This window comes from Balaenoptera ricei, chromosome 14, assembly GCF_028023285.1.
Source record: "Balaenoptera ricei isolate mBalRic1 chromosome 14, mBalRic1.hap2, whole genome shotgun sequence".
In the NCBI taxonomy this organism is placed as follows: domain Eukaryota; kingdom Metazoa; phylum Chordata; class Mammalia; order Artiodactyla; family Balaenopteridae; genus Balaenoptera; species Balaenoptera ricei.
The window spans coordinates 30,091,378-30,114,010 of NC_082652.1; the positions used below are offsets into that span (position 1 = coordinate 30,091,378).

The window sequence follows — 22,633 nt, forward strand, 5'->3', positions numbered from 1 at the left end:
GGCCACAGCCGGGAGTGTCCCTTAGTGCCCGCTGGGCTGCTGGGCGCAGAGACCCGCATGCAAAACGTCCACTCGGATGTTTACAGGCAACATGCTGCTTTCAGTACTTCCTGCACCGCAAGTAGGAGCCAACTTGGTGCTTCTACCACTGAATCGTACAACCAGCAAAGTGTCTGTAACTGACATGTGTGCTCACATATCTTTTTTATTTATTATTTGTTTATTTGTTTATTTTTGGCTGCATTGGGTCTTCGTTGCTGCATGTGGGCTTTCTCTAGTTGCAGTGAGTGGGGGCTACTCTTCTTTGCGGTGCATGGGCTTCTCATTGTGGTGGCTTCTCTTGTTGCGGAGCACGGGCTCTAGGCATGCGGGCTTCAGTAGTTGTGGCACGCGGGCTCAGTAGTTGTGGCTCGCGGGCTCTAGAGCACAGGCTCAGTAGTTGTGGCTCACGAGCTTAGTTGCTCCGCGGCATGTGGGATCTTCCCGGAGCAGGGCTCGAACCCGTGTCCCCTGCATTGGCAGGCAGATTCTTAACCACTGCGCCATCAGGGAAACCCCTCATGTCTCTTTCTGTAGCACAATATGAGGTTGATGCTGTCAGACACCTGGGGACCCGGGAAGCAGGGAGGGACAGCAGGGTCACGCCAAGAGGAAATCAGTCATCTGGGGGAATTAAGACCCACGTAGTGTCACTCTGCTTATTCTAACAGGATGTTCCGTGACGATGAGCTGGAAGAGTCGGAGAAGTTCTATGTTGGGCAGCCCCGCTTCCTGCTGCTGTTCTACGCCATGTACAACACGCTGGTGGCCCGCTCGGAGATGGTGTGCTACTTCGTCATCATCCTCAACCACATGGTCTCCGCCTCCATGATCACCCTCGTGCTGCCCATCCTGATCTTCCTCTGGGCCATGCTGTCCGTCCCCCGGCCCAGCAGACGATTCTGGATGATGGCCATCGTCTACACAGAGGTAGGCCTCGGGCGGAACTGGCCTGCCCGTCACAGGGCATCACTCTGGGTGGGCCTGCCCGACTCCAGACAATTTCACATAAACAGTCAGTGAAACGGATATTCTTAGGTGGACACATGATTATAACCAACAGTTACCTGGTGCCGGTAATTATATTTATCTTTTCACGTTTCACACCTCATACAGCATAGGGGCTAATATCATTCCATCTAACAGATAAGGAAATAGCCTCAATGAGATTAAATAATTGCCCCGAAGTTACCCAACTAGCGAGTGGTGGGGGAGGCCTTTGAGGTCTGGTGTCTGCCCTGTGGTTTCAGCCACCAAGACGGTGAGTGAAAGGCAGAAACAAGCACGGCCCCGGGGCCAGTGCCCAGTCAGTGAGTGGACATTGGATCAGACAATACAGTAAGCACTTGGAACAGTTTGATGCAGCCTGCGTTTTTCCCATTTTTAAACCTAAAGCCAATTTCCACACATCAAAACACAAAGTCACATGCCCACCCCCTTAAAAGTCTGAATAACAGAAAAGGAGAATTGCCACCCCGTTTTCATCACCCGTGAGGGGACAAGAGACACTCTGCCCAAATGTACGAACCTGCTTTTCTGTCCTGCCCTGTTGTGTACGTAGCAGTTCACAAACTCCCATTGCAACCATAAAACTGGGAGTAAAAGGGAGGCTCTTACAGACTTTGCTCCTTGGGCCATCACAGTTCTTTGTCATCTTAGGTTTGTGAAGAAGCCTCATTTTCTTACCTGGCTCAGAAGGAAAGTTTTCACTAACAGTGGAGCTGCAATTGCTTCTTCAAGGATAGTACTCATGACGGTGTAGAGTTAGAGTCTAGAAATTTTATAGGTTTACAAGTAATTCAACAGCAAAATTAAAACAAAGTTTTGTATTAAATCATCTCCAGAGTATTCATTTTAAAGTATTGCTATCATGTATCTTACTTCCATAATAAAAATAAAAGATGTGAAGCCAAATACATATCCATGACTTTAGTTACTCTGTCTAAATAATGGCTCTTAAATATTACTTCCATTACATGACTTGGTGATCGGGGCATAAGTGACTCCCTGTTTGGGGCCTGGGGATTCTCCCCAGCGCCTCTGCAAGAGGAGCTTCTCACCCCCGCGTGACGTAAGGGCAGGTTCTAGGAATGTGGAGAAGGGAGAAAGAGCCGCTGACGCACAGCTTTCGTCTTGAAATGAGATCTTCCCGGTTCAAAGTGGGGCTCTCCATTTTCTCTGTCACACTGAGGCGTTGTTGACGTTAATTCCCTCCACAACCCAGACTTTGGGCCACAGCTGGGGGCTATGCTGGGCAAGAGGCAACAACAGAAAGTTTTAAAAAATGGTCGTTCCTGTTTCTCAATGGTCGCAGATTCCTGTGGCAAACTGACGAGTGTAAACGGAGAATTGCCTACAGTTCAAAACCACACTGCGTGGGTGGGCGCCGGTGCAGAGCGCGGCGGGTGCATGGCCTCGTGTAGCCGGGGTGGGGGGACTCGGCAGCACAAGGGGGGGGACGTGGGAAGGAGGAGAGAAGTTCAGCAAAGGACGAAAGCAAAGCCAGTCCAGTCCTTGCAAAGAAACGAAGGCGTAAGACAGCCCGGCGAGCGCAGGACGGACGGGCCATGATGGGGCTGCAAGGAGGCTGGAGGGGCGGGCAGCAGAGGTGCCCAGGGATGCCTGTCCACGGGGTTTACGCTCAACCCTCGGTCCCTTGGATTGAAGGAGTTGAACGGGACACGACTCCGTCAAGTGTGTGTTTTAGCAAGTCTTTATACAGAGTGAAAGTGGAGGCTTGGAAAACAGCCTGGGTGAGAAATATCAGGGTCTGGACCGATGTCACTGCAGGGGGGCTGAGAGGAGGGGGCAGAGGAGCAGGTTCGGGAAGGGACACTGGGTGGGGTGCAAGGGGGGTTGTGGATGGGCTCTAGCGTCTGTGTGGGTACCCAGTGTGCGGGGCGCAAGCACCAGGGTAAGGAACGCAGGGCTGCTCTTCACAGAGGCTGGACTTTGGGAAGAAGCGTGAGAGGAGGAGGGCTGAAGGGGCACTCTAGGTCAATGGAGGACTTGTAAAACTATTCTTATTGTTGGATTATGAGTAATGAATTAACCCCTGATGACGCAGACGTTGGACGACGTTTCAGTGTCCATCTCTGCAAACATCTCCACGTTTGCACCGTGAGCTAGTTACCAGCACAATTGGCAAGATTTTGTTTCATTCACTTTTATTTCTTCTTGAGGACTTCCAATGAGCAATAAAATGGTGAGAAGAGAGAGATGAGAATAAAGTAATACCGTGTACAGCGAGCCTGTGTGGTTTGCTCCTAAAGATTACAAATTCAAGCAATACCATAAAGTATAAAGATAAAGATCTTCCTGTTCTTGTTGGTTCTAATTACCATATTTAATAGCTGAATACTTGCGTAAATATCTAATTGAATCAGTAGAAATTAGCCAACTCCTCAACAGTAGCAGAAGTCGTTTAAGCCGAGTCAGGAGTAACCTAAATGGCCCTGATGTATCCGTAGTCGAAGGCCCTGGAGGTGAGATTCTGCGCTTGTCCTAAAGTCAGAGTCTGAGAATGAGAATTTGTTATTCCACACGGTGTGTGCATTCCCAGCAACAAAACTGAGACTTTTTTCCCTTAATTTTTTGTATCACTGTTTCTCTTATAGAACTATTCTTAAAAGGACTCGTTTTTTAAACATTTCTATCATCTGTGTGCAGGTGGCAATTGTGGTCAAGTATTTCTTCCAGTTTGGGTTCTTTCCCTGGAACAAGAGTGTGGAATTGAACAAAGACAAGCCTTACCACCCACCCAACATCATCGGGGTGGAGAAGAAGGAGGGCTACGTTCTCTACGACCTCATCCAGCTGCTGGCCCTCTTCTTCCACCGGTCCATCCTGAAGGTACTGCCCATTCACAGCCCCTGAAAGATTCCCCGAGAACCCGAACATTGGGATCGCGTGGGGCCGAGGGGCCATGGGGTGGGGTCTGTGTGTGTGCTCTTTTTTTCTTTGTTAACAGACAGTTGTGTTCATTTCATTCATTTTCTCCAACACTGTGTGCTCAGTAATGGAGTTTGTAATAAATCAAGGGGAAATTTCCCCCTATTTCTACCCTGGGTTGAACACAGCCTAATTAACCCAACGCACGAATGGTGAGCAGTTCTTACCTCCTGATCCACGGAGTTCTACCCTAGTTCTACCTCCTGATCCACAGCAGATCATCAGGGAGCTGCAGTTTGGGGTCTCCTCTCCATCCTGACCTCGGCCCACCCCCTTCTAGTAGCATTGCTTTTCTTGTAGTTTCTTGTCGTGAAACCACTGGCTTTAGTGAGAGACCATCTACATGATGGGCCCGGGAAGCCCAGGGCTGTGCTCCCGGAGAGCACAGCCTGAGAAAGCCACTCCCTCGTTGCTCTGGGAAGACGGGCCTACAGAGTGACCTTCTCGGGATCAGTAACTCCTGTCATCCCACTGAGCATCTGTGGGGCTTTTTCTTCTCACACACTGTGAATTATAAGCTAAACTTGTAATATGCCACTCAACTCTAAAAATTAGATATTGATGTGCCTATGGTCACAGTCTTACTTTCCTTCTCTTATTTTTAACCTTGTCTCGCATAACGTATTTTAAATTCATTTTAAATCAAGTAGTATCTTTATTAGTTCCTTTTGAGAACAAGGTTGGCCTCAGTTAATGCATACACACACATACACGCACACATACATGTAACAGTATGTTCAATGTCTGTCCTAGTCAGTGGGCTGTTTCAAACAGGCTTTCATCTGTGTGTACCATGACCAAGACCTTTACTCTGCCTTCTGTCACCTTGCAAACTGCAAGTCCCTAACCCTTCATTTGGTGGGGGGTGGCTTACCTGAGTCATTGGGGTGTGGTGAGTTTGCAAAGGTATTTATCCAAAGGCACCTGTTAGCCAAAATAAAATTTGCTTAATTTTTCCAGTTCTTCTGATGAATATGTTAATTACCTGAATGTAGCCCGTTTACTAATTCTTAATGAACATATTAATAGATGTTTAACCTTATTTTTTTAGATCTAGAAATTAAAGTTTTAAATTTCAGCATTTAAGACACAGTAGTATAATTTTGGCCACTTCCAAATTCTCTTGCAAATTCTGAATCCTTTTGCATGTCATTTTAAGGAAATTATAAAACTTTAGATATTTTTATTACTTTTTCATCAACATTCAAATGGTTTAACAGCTATGATTTTATATTTAAAGCACACAATAAATGAAATTTTGGTGTTTCATATTGCTACACTTACTCTGATTTCGTCTTTGAAAATTTCTTATATACAGTGAATATATTTGAAGTACTGTTATGCTGAAATTTTGGCTAATGGTATGAAAAATGCTTTTTGTAATGATAAATCCTTTCATAAAAAGACAAAACTATCCTACAGCTTTTGAAAAAATAAGCCTTTTAACAATGCTGCTTTGAAATCCAAACAATTAAAAACTATGTGCAAATTTCAAAAGTGGTTAAAGTTATCCTATTTATATGAATCACCATAATTTTATAAATAATTGGAAGAATTAACAAACCTAAATAAATATGCTACTAAGAAAGCAGTGAAAGAATCCAAATATGTTAATAAAGTGTTGGCAAAAGACAAAGCCACTTTTAAAATGATTTGAAAGAAATCAGTATAAACTGAAAAATCCCATTATGATTCCCATTATGACATCTAAAATGTCTGCTATAAGAATACATTCATTGAATGTGTTTAAGAAATAATATATCAAGAGATATGGGAACATATGTATATGTATAACTGACTCACTTTGTTATAAAGCAGAAACTAACACACCATTGTAAAGCGATTATACTCCAATAAAGATGTTAAAGAAAAAAAAGAGAAATAATATATCTATACATAAATATTTAAGAATAATCTGTAAATTAGGTGACTTTGTCTCTGGATGAATGGATCGTTCTCTGAGTTGGTTTGGCAAATGGGCCTGGAGCTCTTACTCTGTACAGAGTCAGAGGGAGGACTGGATGGGGTCCTGGGGATAAATGCTAGCCTGGCAGCCAGGGCGCTCAGGGGGCGGACAGCTCACTGGGCAGCTTCGCCCAAGGTCAACACCAGGGCGACTTGTGGTCCACGTAGCATCTCATTCCAGGAAAGTCCTGCTTCCTCAGCCCTCTCTTCTGCAGTCCTCCCTCCTGTCCTTACCGGCCCCCTTTATCCCACTTCCTTGAAGCAAAAACCAGGCTCTGCAGGATGCATCACACACTCTCACACGTGGGCCAGCATTGTTGGAGTAGAGTATTTGCAGGTCTGTTCCTGGGTCAGCCGTGGTGATCCCAGGTGATCCCAGGATTCAGGTCTTGTGGTGCAGGCTGGGGGAGGGGCAGCACCGTAATTCCAGTACAGATATGTGGTGAGCACGGGGCGGGGATCAGTTCACCCATGGTCACTTCAGCTCGGTACTGCAGGTGCACGCTGTCAGCACAGCAATGTGTGCTGGAAAGCACTTCCGCTCAGGGAACCAGCCGCGCGATTCTGGTTTGACTTCCACCCCATCATCTGTCTCCACTCTGCTGGGACCGTCGGAAAATTATAGATGATACACTTTCTTAGAATCCTTTGCACTGCTTTGGGTTTCTAATCGTTTTTTAAATTTCAATTTTATGGACGTGTAATTGATGTATAATTGACAAAGTTTTATTGACGTATAATTGACAAATGAAATTGTAAGGTATTCAAGGTGTACATGTAGTGATTTGATAAACGTATACATGGGGCAAAGGTTCTCTCCCTCTGGTTAAGTAGTGCATCCAACACCTCCGCACCTGCCTCCATCTTCGTTTGGTGACAGCATTTAAGTCGCACTCTCCTAGCCAGTTTCCGCTGTACAATAGTGTTGTCAGCTACAGTCGCCCTGTTTTATGTCTATCCTGAGGGACGCTCTGGTGGCCGGGATGTCATAGGGCAGAATCCCAGCCCCCGCCCCGGAACGGCGGGCTGAGCTGTCCCTTCCCTGCCTTCTCAGTGCCACGGCCTGTGGGACGAAGATGACATCGCCGACGGCGGCTCTGACGAGGTGGGCTCGGACGATGAGCTGTCCCTCGGCCACGGTAGGAGGGGCTCCTCCGACTCCCTGAAGTCCATCAACCTGGCCGCGTCCGTGGAGTCGGTGCACGTGACCTTCCCGGAGCAGCCGGCCGCCATCAGGAGGAAGCGCTCCAGCAGCGGCTCCCAGACGTCCCAGGGCTCCAGCTTTTCCTCCAATAGGTCCAAGAGAGGTATCTGTCACACGGTGTCCCCAGGCTGAACCATTTCCCTGGTTCCAGTGGGTCCGGGGCAGGCGAGTTTGTTGGGTGCTGTCGAGGAGACAGATAATTGTGATGTGAAAAGAATGTACTTTGCAGCCAGACAGACGGAGTTCCGAGTCCGGGCTGGGCTGTGTGCGTGGCCCGGGGCGATCGCATCACTCTCCAGGGTGTCTGTCTGAGTCGTCCCCGGGACGAGGATTTCAGGTCGTGGGGAAAAGTGGTCAGCACGCCGCCCTGTACCTAGTGGGTGTTGGATACAGGGTAGTTATAAATCATATCCAGAGATTCTGCTGGGTATAAATCACGATTTATTTTGAAAATACATACATTTAGATTTAATCAATGGGAACTTTTAGCCAAACCATCTTAGTTATTTCCTAAGCTAGTTATTAATTTCTTACTCAACAGCCAGTAACAGGAAAGTACATATGTGTTCCAGTTGCCCCTCTGGGGGTAACTCGGCTTTTGTGTTGATGGTGCTCCTGTCTGAAGCCTTCCAGACACTCTGTATTCATCAGCAGAAGACATTTTTCAGGCAGACACTGGCAGGTCATCTCATATTTGTTTTACAGTTAGAGAAATTTGGACCTGAAAAAAGGCATGGGTCCTGGACCCAATCTAGAAAACCCACAACAAAAACCTGGCACCCCACTGAGCACGATAAAAACTGTTCTCCGGTCTACTTCTTCCTGGGACAGAGGTCCCACAGCGGCCCAGGAAAGAGCCAGCAGTGGGTGTGAAAACCCACGGATGCCTTTGGCTAAGGAAGCAGAGTTGAGGCTGCAGATTCCAAGTTCTCCGCCTCTGTTCTTACGGGCATCTGTGTGTCTCACCTTCTAAACAGCTTCAAGCCATCCTTCTGTCCTGGGGGCGGCGGGGCTTCTGCAATATTTACGTCGACAAACCCCGCAACTCACGGTGCATCTCGGTTTCTTTTTATTTTCAGGCAGCACAAGCACCCGAAACAGCAGCCAAAAAGGAGGCAGTGCTGTGAGCATCAAGCAAAAAAGCAGACGGGAACTTTATGTGGAGAAGCTTCAAGAACACTTAATCAAGGCAAAAGCCTTTACTATAAAGAAGTGAGTGCGTGAGAACGCCTTGGGGCTGGGGAGCTGGTGTCACTTACTCCATATCAGCCAGAGGTGACGAGTGAAGTGACTTCTCCCACCACAAACATCATCTGCTTCAGGCAGAACGAAATAGCCTATTGTGATACTGCTTTTAAAAATCACTTTCCAATAAGGATGATTTATTTTTACATCCACTGCATTTCTAAACATACTTTTTCTATTTGAACACGGGCTCACGGTGTGTATTTCCAGGCATATGAAAGAGTCCAACCAGACAGAGAGGAAATGAAATCAAAGCTGGAAGGTTCTTAGATACACTTACCCCATAGAGGGAAACCGAGGTGCACGCGGGAAGTGGTTTGTCTGTCACGCAGCCCAAGTTCACCAGCCGAGTTCACAGGCCCCTCCCCCAGGTGACAGGCAGCAGACAGGAGTGGAAACGGGGGAGGTGCAACAGGGCTGGCCCCGAGTCTGGGCTCTGAGACCGAGGGCGCTGCTCACCTGAATGTGGCCTTGAATTGAAGGCGGAACCCAGAGCACAGTGAAGATAGGGGGACAGGGGCTGCGCAGACAAGCCAGGGCCAGGGCACAGGGTCATGAAGGATGGAGCGAGGTGAGCTCCAAAGCCCAGGGTGCTGCCCGGGACCCGGGGGACACAAAGGGTCGGAAATGGGAGGAGCAGGGGCTGCGCGGCGTTTACTGGGTCTCAGGCAGGACCACAGGCCCCGTTTGCTCTCACCACAGCCCGGGCCTCTCGCCTCATTGCTTATCACACCTGTTCCAGAAGCGCAGAGGGCTGGGTAGCAGGATCAGGGCTTCACAGGTGGAGAGTAATTGAATCAGGGGATAAACCGGCCTCTCATTTCCGGGGCTACCGCTCCATTATGCTTCAAGGAGAGAAGAGGTCTGTGGTCCCGTTGGCCATGAACTAGTGCACAGTCTCTGTTGGGGCAGGAGCCCCCTTCCCCCAGCAGACTGTCCTGAGGTCGGGGGCAGGGGGTGAGAGCTGGTGGGAGGAGGGAAGCAGAGGATGGAATGATCTGATCACTGTATCCGGTGGCTCCTGCATCCCCCTCTCCGGGTGTCTGTCTGACAGGACCCTGCAGCTCTACGTGCCCATCAGACAGTTCTTCTACAACCTCATCCACCCCGACTACAGCGCCGTGACCGACGTGTACGTGCTCATGTTCCTGGCAGACACCGTCGACTTCGTCATCATCGTCTTTGGCTTCTGGGCCTTTGGGGTAGGTCAGGGACCAAGGCCACTGCACACCAGGGACCAGCGATGCTGTCCTGTGAGTGTCACCGGGCCTGAACCTGTGGTCTCCCCCCCAGAAACATTCAGCCGCGGCCGACATCACCTCCTCGCTGTCGGAGGACCAGGTCCCGGGGCCCTTCCTGGTGATGGTCCTCATTCAGTTCGGGACCATGGTGGTGGACCGGGCACTGTACCTCAGGAAGACGGTCCTGGGGAAGGTCATCTTCCAGGTCATCCTGGTGTTTGGAATTCACTTCTGGATGTTCTTCATCTTGCCTGGTGTGACTGAGAGGTAAGGCCTTCGGAAGCTAGAGCCGTGGGGGCCACTTTCACACAGACATTTTTAAAAGGATCAGCCCGTAGGAGAAGGAAAAGTTAGGGGGTTTAATCAATATTAAACTCAGTGTGAAGCCAAGGTGTGAGCTGATTCCTCAGAAACATTATCACTGCGTTTTATATGCATTCTCAGACCTAGTGCTCTCAGATAGGGAGGGGACAGGCTGAGCGGTCAGTGCACACCTGGGGTCCTCGTGCTGTGACCTGAGCAGATAGAGACACAGACTGGAGCGTGGTGTTAAGAGCGTAAGGGGATGAGAGGACGCAAAACTGTGTCACGTGAGAAGTGGATGAAAAGAACGGAGTCTGCTCAACTGGTAGCGAAAGGGGGTGCAGGTGACGAGGGGTCTGCCTCACTGGGTCCTTCTGAGGGGTAAACACAGCAGCCCCCGTGCCGCTGCTGCTGCAGTTAATACAACTATTGCTGTGAAGATGCCTTGGAGGCCGAGGACGGGGGTAGGGAAGGGCTGGTGCTGTCCCAGGAGGGGGCTGGAGGCCGTCTTTCCCTCTGTCCCTTGAACCCCCAGCTCTGGCCATGCTGACCCTCCTCGGTGCCCCCTCACAGCCTCTCCCCTCCCCTGGCAGGGCTCCCCTCCCCCAGGTCAGATCTCAGACCAGAGCGCACGCCTCCACCCAGAACAGTGCTGGGGCCAAGTTGGTGCTTCACGCATGAGCAGATGAATGAGTCAGTCCAGGAAAGAAAAACCAGGGAGACCCCTATCAACGGGAAATGCAGGCAGACCGTGGGGATACGGCGGGTTCGGTTCTAACCACTGCAACAATCGGGTGGCAGGAATTTTCTGGTTTCCCGGTGCCTATAAAAGTTATGTTTACACCAAATTGTAGTCTGTTAAGTGTGCAATAGCATTATGTATTAAAAACACAATGTTTATACCTTAATCTAAAAATACTTTATTGCTAAAAAATGCTACCCATCACCTGAGCCTTCAGTGAGTTACAGTAGTAACATCAAAGATCACTGATCACAGGTCACCACAACAAATATGATCGTAATGAAAAAGCCTGAACTATTGCAATAATTACCTAATTGTGACACAGAGACACGAAGGGAGCAAATGCTGTTGGAAAAATTGTGCTGACAGACTTGCTGGACGCAGGGTGGCCACAAACTTTCCATTTGTAAAAATCACAGTATCTGTGAAGCACAGTGAAAGGAGGCGTGCCTGGTATCGGCTCTGGTAGACGATGAAAGCAAAGGGTCTGCAGAAGGGGCGCGGGGAACTGTCCACATAACATGAGAGGAGTGACCTTTTTAAGAACGTGTCATGAAAAGGTCTTCATGTGTACCATCAGTCTGATCTCTTTATCAGACCTCATGAGTCATTCACAGCCAAGTCTTAGGAATAACCTGTCCGTCAAGCTGGCAAGCACCATTTTTGGAGTAGCAAGTAATAAAAATGGATTTTCCTAATGTTGTTCAGAAACCGACTCAAATGTAATTCTCCACGAGGAAACCAAGTCTCTTCTACCAATGGCTAGACTCACGTCTGCCCCCACCTGAACGTTCAGGCTGACTTTTTGATCTCAGTCTAGGGAATCATTGCTTTGTGATAATAAATGGTGGCAATGAAAATATTTTAAAAGGAAAATTGGAATTAGGATAATCTTTCCTGAGTCTAAAGTAGAACTAACTAAATAAAGTGTTGTTACTCAGAAGATACCCAATAGCTCCGTAAGCCTCCCATTCCACACCAAAAGCTAGGGGAGTAAATGTAGCTCACATGATAAAGATAATTCAGAACAGGGCAAGCCGTTTGTAAAAATATTAGAATTTGTTCATGAGAACATTGTGAATCTTATTTTTTTAAAAATAGTTTTGTTTTTCTTTTTTAATTTATTTTTGGCTGTGTTGGGTCTTCCTTTCTGCGCGCGGGCCTTTTCTAGTTGCAGCGAGTGGGGGCTTCTCATTGCAGTGGCTTCTCTTATTGTGGAGCACGGGCTCTAGGTGTGTGGGCTTCAGTAGTTGTGGCACGTGGGCTCCGTAGTTGTGGCACACGGGCTTAGTTGCTCTGTGGCTTGTGGGATCTTCCCAGACCAGGGCTAGAACCCGTGTCCCCAGCATTGGCAGGCAGATTCTTAACCACTGGGCCACCAGGGAAGTCCCTGTGACTCTTATTTGTTAGTCTTTAAGATAGAATAAGTACAATTTTCTCTGTAAATATTTAATTATAGCTGTCTCTCAAAGCAGAGAAATAAGCCAAATTTAACACCCAGGATAGCTGGATGGTGAATTTTGGTAATTTGTCTGATATTTAAAAGCATCAAGGAGGCATTCTCCAGCAGCTCTCATTGAAATTCTTAATTTCAGAGAAGAAAAGACCTTAAAAATCTTTCTAGACCTACTGTCTAACTTTCCAGATGAAGACAGGTGAGCCCATGTGGAAGTGTGACCTCCCCAGAGTCACTCAGCCAATTACTGGAGGGGCCAACCCCCAATCCCAGGGCTCTTGCCCCTACTGTGTGCTACATCTACCGTATACTGCACCCACTGTATACTGCACCTACTGTATACTGCACCTACTGTATAGTGCACCTACCATATACTACATGTACTCTATACAGCACCTACCATGTATGTGCTACACCTACTGTATACTACACCCACTGTATAATGCACCTACCATATACTACACCTAGTGTACACTACACCTGCTGTATACTATACCTACCGTATACTGCACCTACTGTATACTGCACCTACCATATACTATACCTACCATACACTGCACCTACCGTATACTATACCTACCATATACTGCACCTAATGTATACTGCACCTACTGTATACTGCACCTACCATATACTACACCTACCATACACTGCACCTACTGTATACTATACCTACTGTATACTGCATCTACTGTATATCGCACTCCTGCCCCCATGGGAAGCATCCTGTACTTGCTTCCAAGATTTTTATTTTAGGTGACACAACCTACTATTTCACTCTGCAGTGTGAAGAAGATTTGATTATTCCAGCCAGTCCCAAGAGAGAGTTCCAGAGCCCTAGAGCCTAGATCTTTGCCATGTCCTGACAGGGGGTCCAGCAGAGACCAGAGCTTCCAGAAATACTGCAACGGTGAAGCCACTGAGAGTCCTTTTAGCATTTTAGTCCTTTTAGGTCAAATTGGCAAATGGTTTGGTTATTCCTGCTTGTATTGGTGTCCTGTTGCTGCTGTAACAAACCACTGCAAAGTTAAGAGTTTAAAGCAATGCAGGTGTGTCGCCTTGCAGTTCTGCAGGTCAGGGGGCAGACGCAGGTCTCACTGGACTGATTCATGTGTGTGGGCAGGGCTGTGGTTCTCTCTGGAGGCTCCAGGGGAGAATCCACCCCCTGCCCTCTTCCAGCTTCTAGAGATGCCCGTGCTCTGCACCTGTGGTCTCCTCCTCCATCTTCAAACCCAGCATCTGTTCCCCTGCTGCGTCTCCCTCTACCCATGGCTGAGCAAGGCTCTCTCCCGCTAAGGACTCACGGACTGTGAGGCCACCTGGACAGCCCCGGGTGCTCCCCCCTCTCCAGGTCCCCGACCTTAGCACGTCTGTCAAGTCCTCTTTGCCATGGGAGGTCACGCGTTCCCAGGTTCTGGGGACTAGGACGTGCACATCTTTGAGTGGGGGCTGGGGGCATTCTTCTGGCGACCACGCTGTCCTGCCAGGCTTTTGAGGAGGTCAACAGCATAGCGACAACACCTGCCAACCAAACATGGCTGAAACATCTGCTATAAGGACCGAATGAATGAGAGCTTCTCCGGGGTGTCTTACAAATCGTGCATATTCAATTCAATTTCACGTTTATCGAGCACCTCTTAGGCCCAGGGCAGCAGACCAGGAGAAAAGGGCTGTGACACCCATGTGAATAAAGCAAGGACCCGTCGGCCTTTCACACACTGGGCTCCCAGGCTCCCGACACTGTGAGAGTCACCAAACTATGGCCACACAGGTCCTTTCTTCTCCTGGGATCTCACCTTTGGGTCTCACCTAATGGTCATCCCTAGTGCAACAGACTATCCTGTCTTTGGTTTTGGTCTTTAATTCACAACGTATTAGGATTGGTGAGCCTCAGGCATCACTGCCGGCACGTCAGTGACAACATAATTTCTTGACATTTCAAACTGTGCTGCTACTCTTTAACCTCCAAATTCATTTTTCCTCCTTCAAATATTGTTACTGAAAATTTCATTCATTGTTTAAAGAGAAACCATTGATTAATAGTCATATTGTCTAAATCCTTTCCAAACAAGGAAAGCATAAGGGGAGAAATAGATTAGGAGTCTTTTAAGCTCTACAGAAGAAAATTAGGGCTACCGGTCATAACATTGAGGACAAGGAAGCTCGGATATCTTGAATAATTTATCTGATAAATGGCTTTTTCTGTGTGCATCACATCATTTAGCCCACAAATATCCAGGGGTTCCCTACAGTTTACACAGCTCTGCACGGTAGGTGCCGAGGGAGACGGCGAGGGCGTGGCTCCAGCCTCCGGGAATAAACCATGTAGAGACGCCACAGACGAACGCTTCCCAGTACAGGACAACCTCAGTGTCCCTAATTACGGTTAACATGATTGCTTCAGGATCTACAGGTTAACTAGTACTTATTCCAAGTTGACCCACTTTAACACCATAGAAAGGCAATTTTTTTTAGTAGGTAAAACAGGGGTTGGACCTTTTATAAAGAATAGAAGGCAACACAGTTTTAAGTCTTTGATTATAATTTTGATAAATATAGAAGAATTCTTTCCCATGTAGTTTTTATATCAAGTATCTGTAAAATCAAAGGGCATTTTCCTGGAGAGATTAAAAAAATGTTATTTCCTAAAGTTCTACCAATATGGACAGTTCCTAGAAAGATGAGTAACTGGATAGTTGATGGGGGCGCTCCGTAAAGTATCTGATATCTTACTGGTAACTTGTCAAGCGCCCACCACGGTCAAATGCAGTTAAAGTAATTCATTAGGTCCTGAAATACTGAGGCTGGGTTTCTCCACAGCAGAGACACTCATAAGCAACATTTCTGAGCTCTTTAGCTGCCGACATCCACGTGGAGGCCTCTAGGCCCCCAGACACACAGGCCCACATGCTCCTGGCTTGTTCTTAGATCTTGTCAACTAAAGAATAGCTGTTTTCAATAAAAAAATAGTACATGTTTTCTTGTGATAACAAAATTGAAAATTAATAAGACAAATCCAGGATACAACATAAAGAGTAATACACTGCTTTGTCTAAAAAACTTAAAGTATCGCTCTTAATTTTAAACACAGGGAAGATTATACTCAAGTCTTACTGAGCTGAAAGTCTGATTAATTTTTAAAGATTTGTACTAATCATGTTCAAGACTCACAGAATGCTGCATTTATCCAGAGTTAAAAATGATCCTATAGGTCATCATTCTTTGAAAATGTGTTCTAATTTTTTTTCTAGTGTGAGATTTAGTTCCACTAAGTTTTTGTTCAGACTTACGCTAGCATTCATGAACTGTTCAATGCTACAGGTCTCTTCATTAACTGTCCACCAGGAGAAGGGACTACCATCTCTAGCTCTGAGGATGTCATTAGAAAAAGGCAAGTTAGTAGATCAGAGAGTCATGGATTTTTAGAGCGAGGGAAACTTTTCAAATAAAGACATTGATGTTTAGAAAAATGATGGCTTGAGGAACAAACTCCATAGCAAACAGAACTGGAACCAAAATCCAGGTGTCAAAAATGTATTAATCCCTGACCTGTCTTATGTATGTATAGCAAAAAAAAAAAATGGGGGTTCATTTCTCAGAATTCTTTCTCCTGCATCTTCCAAATTATGCGTCCTGTCAAGTAAAAAACACATTTTGGTTTTTTCTTTGTTGAGCTTTAATTTGGACCGTGATAGCAGCACCATCCAAGTCCTGAGAAAATGTTTATTAGTAAATTCACTTAACAGTAATTTATTTTAATTATGGCTGAAACAACTGAATAATGCTCTAATAAATTGGGGGCATATTCATAGCAATTTTTTTTATAATTCTTTCTTTCTTTATTTATTTTTGGCTGTGTTGGGTCTTCGTTTCTGTGCAAGGGCTTTCTCCAGTTGCGGCGAGCGGGGGCCACTCTTCATCGCGGTGTGCGGGCCTCTCACTGTCGCGGCCTCTCTTGTTGCGGAGCACAGGCTCCAGACGCGCAGGCTCAGTAGCTGTGGCTCACGGGCCTAGTTGCTCCGCGGCATGTGGGATCTTCCCAGACCAGGGCTCGAACACGTGTCCCCTGCGTTGGCAGGCAGACTCTCAACCACTGCACCACCAGGGAAGCCCAGCAATTTGTTTTTAATCATTAGATTTTCTGACCCTACCTCTTGCCTTTTGAAGAGATCCACTATGTGGAGAGAATTTACTGAATTGTCTTTAAGTGCCAGATGGGCAATTAAGCTTTTTTTTTTAATGCTAAACTGGTGTCCTTTTGTTCCAGAAGAGTATTCCATCCCTCCACTTTTCTGTGTTTTCACATCTCAGGAAGTTCAGCCAGAACCTGGTCGCCCAGCTTTGGTACTTCGTGAAATGCGTGTATTTCGGGTTGTCCGCCTACCAGATCCGCTGTGGCTACCCGACGCGGGTCCTCGGAAACTTCCTCACCAAGAGCTACAACTACGTCAATCTCTTCTTGTTTCAAGGGTGAGGATGCTCTGTGCTGTCACAGCCACTCACAGAGCGGGGCTGGCCGCGGGACGGCATTGTGTCCCCTCCCTGGGAAGGAGTGGAGAAGAAGCTGGTGACCTCAGCATGTGGGTCCCTGCAGGGCTCCTACAGTGTTTGACAGGAGAGCATGTGTGGCCCTTGAAACACCTTTTTGTGTGTGGTTCCACCCACCTGGCCAGGATGCTGCTCTAAAGTCAGCCGCGTGGGTTCGTTTTCTATTTCTGTATTGTGTATAATTACACTGATAATATTTCGGGATGAAACATTGGGCTCCATGATCCTAAGTATTAATATATTCTGGGCACAATGCAACAGAATATTTGGAATCTGGAGTGCTCCAAAATGCCTCTGGAATTTTGCTTGTGCAACAAGCCATCCATGGGAGGGGCATTGATTCCACTAATGTCACCTAATGTCAACCTGAATGCCACGCGACTTGCCTGTTCCTGGTAGGAAGTTATCACCACTCACACGGGCATGTTGGTTCTTCCGTGCGAGGGTTTCGGTGTGAGCATCCCCTCCCGGTTCCCATGGAGATTATACCACAGGGTGAAGGGTCAGGCTGCTGGGGCACTGCTGGCCCCTGGAGCACCAGGCGTGGGGACCAGGGACTCAGTCACGGAGGAGCGTTGAGTGTGCCCGGATGTTGAGAACCACCACGCGTGTCAGAGTTTCACTGCGTGCTGCCCCGTGTGGGGAGGGGGCCTGACACGTCTTCAAGGGGGTGGAATAGTGCGCCCCCTCAAAGCTGAGGAGCTCAGGGGAGAAATCCGGGTGGCACCCCAAGCTGCTGGGAGGGTCTGGGATGAACCCCAGCCTGGAAGGAGTTCTGTGTCAGTCAAGAAACAAGGACCAAACCCAGACCCCAGAGGAGCCCAGGCCATCCCACTTCCAGCTGAAATACAAGGGACTGAGCCAGGGTCTCGATAGCCTCAGTCACCTAGTAGGTCCCCCAGCCGTGGGCCCTGCTGTGCCCCCGATGACGTGGCCGTGCCTGATGACTTTTCTCACCTGTCCTCATCTTTCCCCGACCAAGAGTATAACCTTCCCTAGCTCATTTGACAGCAAAGCCCCCGTAATTCAGTGATCCTATGACCAGCAGATTCTCATAGCAGAAGCAAATGTTTAAAATGAACTTATTTACAAAACAGAAACAGACTCTCAGACTTAAAGAATGAACTTATGGTTACCAGTGGGGAAGGGATAGTTAGGGAGTTTGGGATTGAAATGTACACACTGCTGTATTTAAAATGGATAACCAACAAGAACCTACTTACTGTATAGCACAGGGAACTCTGCTCAATATTCTTTAACAACCTAAATGGGAAAAGAATTTGAAAAAGAATATATACATGTATATGTATAACTGAATCACTTTGCTGTACACCTGAAACTAACACAACACTGTTAATCAGCTATACTCCAATATAAAATAAAATTAAAAAAAAAAAAAAGTTGAGTGAAAGAAAGGCACCAAAAAAAGAAGAAAAAAAAATGAGAAAAGAAAAAAAACCCAGCAACTTGAAAAAATAAATAAAAATAAAAAAGTAAAATTATGTTTGCAGATGATATGACCTTTTTAAAAAAATTTTTTTAACTGAAGTATCGTTGATTTACAATGTCGTGTTACTTTCTGCTTCACAGCAAAGTGATTCCGGTATACACACACACACACACACACACACCTAACCTTATAGGTTATTACAAAATACTGAGTATAGTTCCCTGTGCTATACAGTAGGTCCTTGTTGGTTATCTATTTTATATATAGTAGTGTGTAGATGTTAATTCCAACTTCCTAATTTATCCCTACCCCCATATGATCTTTATATAGAGAAAATCCTAAAGACTCACTCAAACCTGTTGGAACTAATCAACATTTTCATTCAGTGAAGTTGCAGGATATAAAATCAACATATAGAAATCAGTTGTATGTTAAATTTAGCCAAAGATAAATGTAGCCAAGTGAAAGATTTGTACAATGAAAACCATGACTTTAATGAAAGAAACTGAAGACCCTTCAAACTTATTTGAAAAGGGAATTCCAGTTTGCTAAGACTATCAGTAAAAAAAAAAAAAATTAATTTTAAAAATGAAAAATACCTTTTTCAAAAAGGTATTTTTGTCAAAAAACAAAAATCCTTTATTGGACTTATAATGAAAAGCAGTTGTATTCCAAGTTGGATTTGACCATAGTGGTCACCTTGAGCATTTTTTCTAAGTTGTAAGGGCTGAAACAATCAGGACCTCCATGAGCCCTCGGGGTTGGCCAGGTGATGGGGGCCCACCCCACAACTGTCCCTGTAACAAGACGTGGTTCCTGCCAGGTTCCGCCTCGTCCCTTTTCTGACGGAGCTGAGGGCCGTGATGGACTGGGTGTGGACGGACACGACCCTGAGCCTGTCCAGCTGGATCTGTGTGGAGGACATCTACGCTCACATATTCATCCTCAAGTGTTGGCGGGAGTCGGAAAAAGTAAGCCAGTAATGATGCCTTAGCCCTATTTGTTTCTCTTAGATACAGGCTGTTATTAATAGGAACTTCTGCAAGTTTTCCAGCCAAATAAATGAAGCAGAAACTACTAGGACCTATAAATGCCCCATTGATTTCACCCCACGCGAGTTAGGAATCTTGGACCTGCTGTCGCCTTAGTGAGAATAGCATCCAGATTTGCTCTTCTTCTGGCAGCTGTGTATATTGTGGTTATTTTAAGAAGAAGGTATATTGCTGTACAACCCAATAATTCTGAAGTGGCTCATTTGAGAGCAGGAGGGAATGAGATGTGCTGGAGAAAAGTGGGGTCAGGTGGCTGGGACTCAGGCTTACCCTCTGATTCACTCTTTGATGAGGGACAGACAATGTAACATCCTGTGCAAAGGAAATTGAAGTGCAAATATTTGCATATTCTGCTAGGTTGGATATTAAGGTTGACATATGGATAGAATTACTGTTACTTAAGGGATGTAGTCCAGCCTCCTGAGTAGCCCTGAAGGGAAACAGGTCCTGGAGAAGCAGCAGTTAAGCAAGGAACAGGCCTGTAGACCGAGCGGTTTCCACGGCACGTGGCAAAGCTGGGCCCTCCGCGGCCCGCAGCCTGAGCTTGGAGCTGGGGAGCCCTTGATGCAGCAAACAGAGGTGATTCCAGCTTGGACAGCGTGGTCCTGAAAATGTGTGTCATGAACGAAGTTAAAATGTTTTCTGCCCACCATGCTGGGGAGGAACCCGTTGAAAGGCACAGGTTTTGAATATTCAGGAATTTAAAATGTCCTTAGCTCGCCTGATCCCTTAAAACCAGAGGTTCATTCAGCAGAGGCTTTGGTCCCTTGGTCCATAGGTCAGGCCCCAGCAAACCCACACAGCCCTGTTAAGGAGAAAGTCGCTCAGGCCGTGATGGACCCTGTGTTATCCCCGTGGGCCTGTGTCGTGGGCTCCTCGCAGGCCTGCATCACTGCCTCCCTTGTTCCCGGGTTGGGACAGGGTAGATTCAGAGCAGATTCAGGACCCAATCCAGGGCGGACCCCATGGTTAGAGCGCCCGCCCTTCCCCCACCCGCTTCTCCCCGGGGACCCCGCCTGAGCGCGTGGCCCTTCTGTTGCAGAGGTACCCGCAGCCCCGGGGGCAGAAGAAGAAGAAGGTGGTCAAGTACGGGATGGGGGGGATGATCATCGTCCTGCTCATCTGTATTGTCTGGTTCCCTCTGCTCTTCATGTCTCTGGTCAAATCTGTCGCCGGGGTCATCAACCAGCCCCTGGACGTCTCGGTCACAATTACCCTGGGCGGGTACCAGGTAACCGCGCCTCCCTCCGGGGTCTCCCCCCTCCCCCGGCCCCTGCCAGTGCCTTGCCCAGCCGTGCTTTACCCTGATCACCACCCAGAGGACTTACTTAGGTTTTGCGGACATATTTCCTGTCTGAATTTTGACTGTTGTGCAAATATGTGATATGTGAGCTAAGGTGCAGAAGACAGTGAAGGCAGAGTTCTGTTCTGGTTGTGGGTGATACACGACCTAATATTTTTCTTGGAACCCAGGATGCAGAGAAGTGCTTTGGAATATTAACCGTCCTGTGTGTCTTTGTTTTCCAGCCTATTTTCACAATGAGTGCCCAGCAAAGCCAGCTGAAAGTTATGGACCAGCCAAAGTTTAATAAATTTATTAAAGCTTTTTCTAAGGACACTGTAAGTAAACGCATGGAGTCGGTCTTGATGAACACCTGTCATATCGACCAGCTGACTGTTGTCACCTGATTTATTCACCACTTTGCCATGGCCTGAGCTGGTGGGCAGGACTTTCTGGGGGTTATTAGTTACACACTGCAGGTTCCTGGCCACTGGCCGCTTTGATCATCTAAGATGTTATGTCTATATTATCAGACATAAGTGATAATAAACATAATTCTAATTCGGAGTATTTTCATGATAAGCACAACAGGTGTTGATCCTTTTTAAATTTTTAAAATTGTGGTAGATATTGATCCCTTTAACTGGTAGGGAATCTATCCTAAGGAAATCATTCAAAATATGGAAAAGCTCCAAGCAGGTGCCTGTTTGTGATGGCATGCTCCACATTAGTAAGAACTAGAGGCAATTTGGGATTCAACAAGTAGAGAATGAGTGAATCAATTGCAGCAGATTTTTCAAGCAACTTCCTTTGTAATAAGATAATCATTACAAAGATGATTTCATGGCATGAAAATTTCTCAAAATGAAACATAACTTTAAAAGGATACTATTATTTTTTAAATGATTTTAAAAATTAAGCTATGCATCCTCTACTGTATAAAACAGGTGTGATGTTCTGGTGACAGAGCTGTGGCGGACACCATCCTTTTCTCTACATTCCGTGCTTTTAATAAGATGGTAGCATGATTCTTCATAATTGAAATTGGCTTTACAGATGATGCTTTTTATTTAAATGAAGTGATTAAGCAAACAGATGCTGTTCTCTTTTGCAAAATGATCGGCCTGTAAGTGCACACTGTCAAAAGTAATCTTGAGGAGTACACAGCTGTGAGGAAGGGCCCGGATGTCCTGGGTGGATTAAATTTGACTCTCTCATGAGACGGACGTTCCCCAATAGTTGATAAATGTCTTTCTTCGGTGGGAAGAAAAAATTACACTAAATCATCTGATTTTCCTTCACTGTTTGATTGGAATGATTCCATGGCCGTGGGTGTGGCAGAATCACCACTGGGGTTTGGTGATGTGACTGGAGCTGTCAGTGTCAGAACACACCAGGCAGCCCATTGTAGGGAGGTGCCTTTCAGAGGAAGAGATTCCCCCTGGATACGGTCAGTTAAAGGGAAGACTAGTTACTTTCTTACACATCCTCAAGTATGTGATCTATTTATGCAAGTGTATTTGTGTGCACACAGGGTGCTATGCAATTTCTGGAAAATTATGAAAAAGAAGACATAACAGTAGCAGAACTGGAAGGAAACTCAAATTCTTTGTGGACCATCAGCCCTCCCAGTAAGCAGAAAATGATACACGAGCTCATGGATCCCAATAGTAGCTTCTCTGTTGTTTTTTCATGGAGTGTGCAGAGGTAGTTACTGTATTTCCATGCATAATTCCCCCTTCCCCAACCTGAACTCGGGGCGGGGGTTGGGGGGTGTGGAAGGATACACACCTCAGATTAATTCGGATCTCGGTTCACAGTACTTCCTGGGAACGTTCATTCGATGCTACAGCTAACATTTTTGTTTATTAAATAATGATTTGCCTGGGAATCATTGACGAAACGAAGAACTTCTTAGTTTTCCTTTTTTCTACTAACTTCAGCTTTAATGAGGCTGGCAGTGAGATCTGTGACCAAGAGAGAAAGGTGGAGAGAAAAGAAACAGGGTGATGACTCATAACATGAAACTGAGTCGGGTGAAGTGTAAGATTTCCCTGAGCTTGGGGGTCTGGTCTTAATCACAAAGGACTTGCAGCGCTGGGAACCCTGATTCTCCCTTGCCGGCCTCCAGCACTTGGGGAGCCCCAGCAGCTCT

General features: G+C 46.7%; 1 protein-coding gene across 1 annotated transcript in view; it reads left to right on the forward strand.

Moving 5' to 3' along the window:
* The window catches only part of PIEZO2 (piezo type mechanosensitive ion channel component 2), a 345,750-nt gene that overhangs the window by 314,779 nt on the left and 8,338 nt on the right, over positions 1 to 22,633 (forward strand). Inside the window, exons 38-48 of the mRNA XM_059894050.1 lie at positions 711 to 969; positions 3,709 to 3,891; positions 7,010 to 7,262; positions 8,239 to 8,371; positions 9,459 to 9,606; positions 9,698 to 9,912; positions 16,458 to 16,616; positions 18,968 to 19,115; positions 20,239 to 20,427; positions 20,724 to 20,816; positions 22,013 to 22,185. Coding sequence (XP_059750033.1) covers positions 711 to 969; positions 3,709 to 3,891; positions 7,010 to 7,262; positions 8,239 to 8,371; positions 9,459 to 9,606; positions 9,698 to 9,912; positions 16,458 to 16,616; positions 18,968 to 19,115; positions 20,239 to 20,427; positions 20,724 to 20,816; positions 22,013 to 22,185 — 1,953 coding nt within the window. The remainder of the gene's footprint in view (positions 1 to 710; positions 970 to 3,708; positions 3,892 to 7,009; positions 7,263 to 8,238; positions 8,372 to 9,458; positions 9,607 to 9,697; positions 9,913 to 16,457; positions 16,617 to 18,967; positions 19,116 to 20,238; positions 20,428 to 20,723; positions 20,817 to 22,012; positions 22,186 to 22,633) is intronic.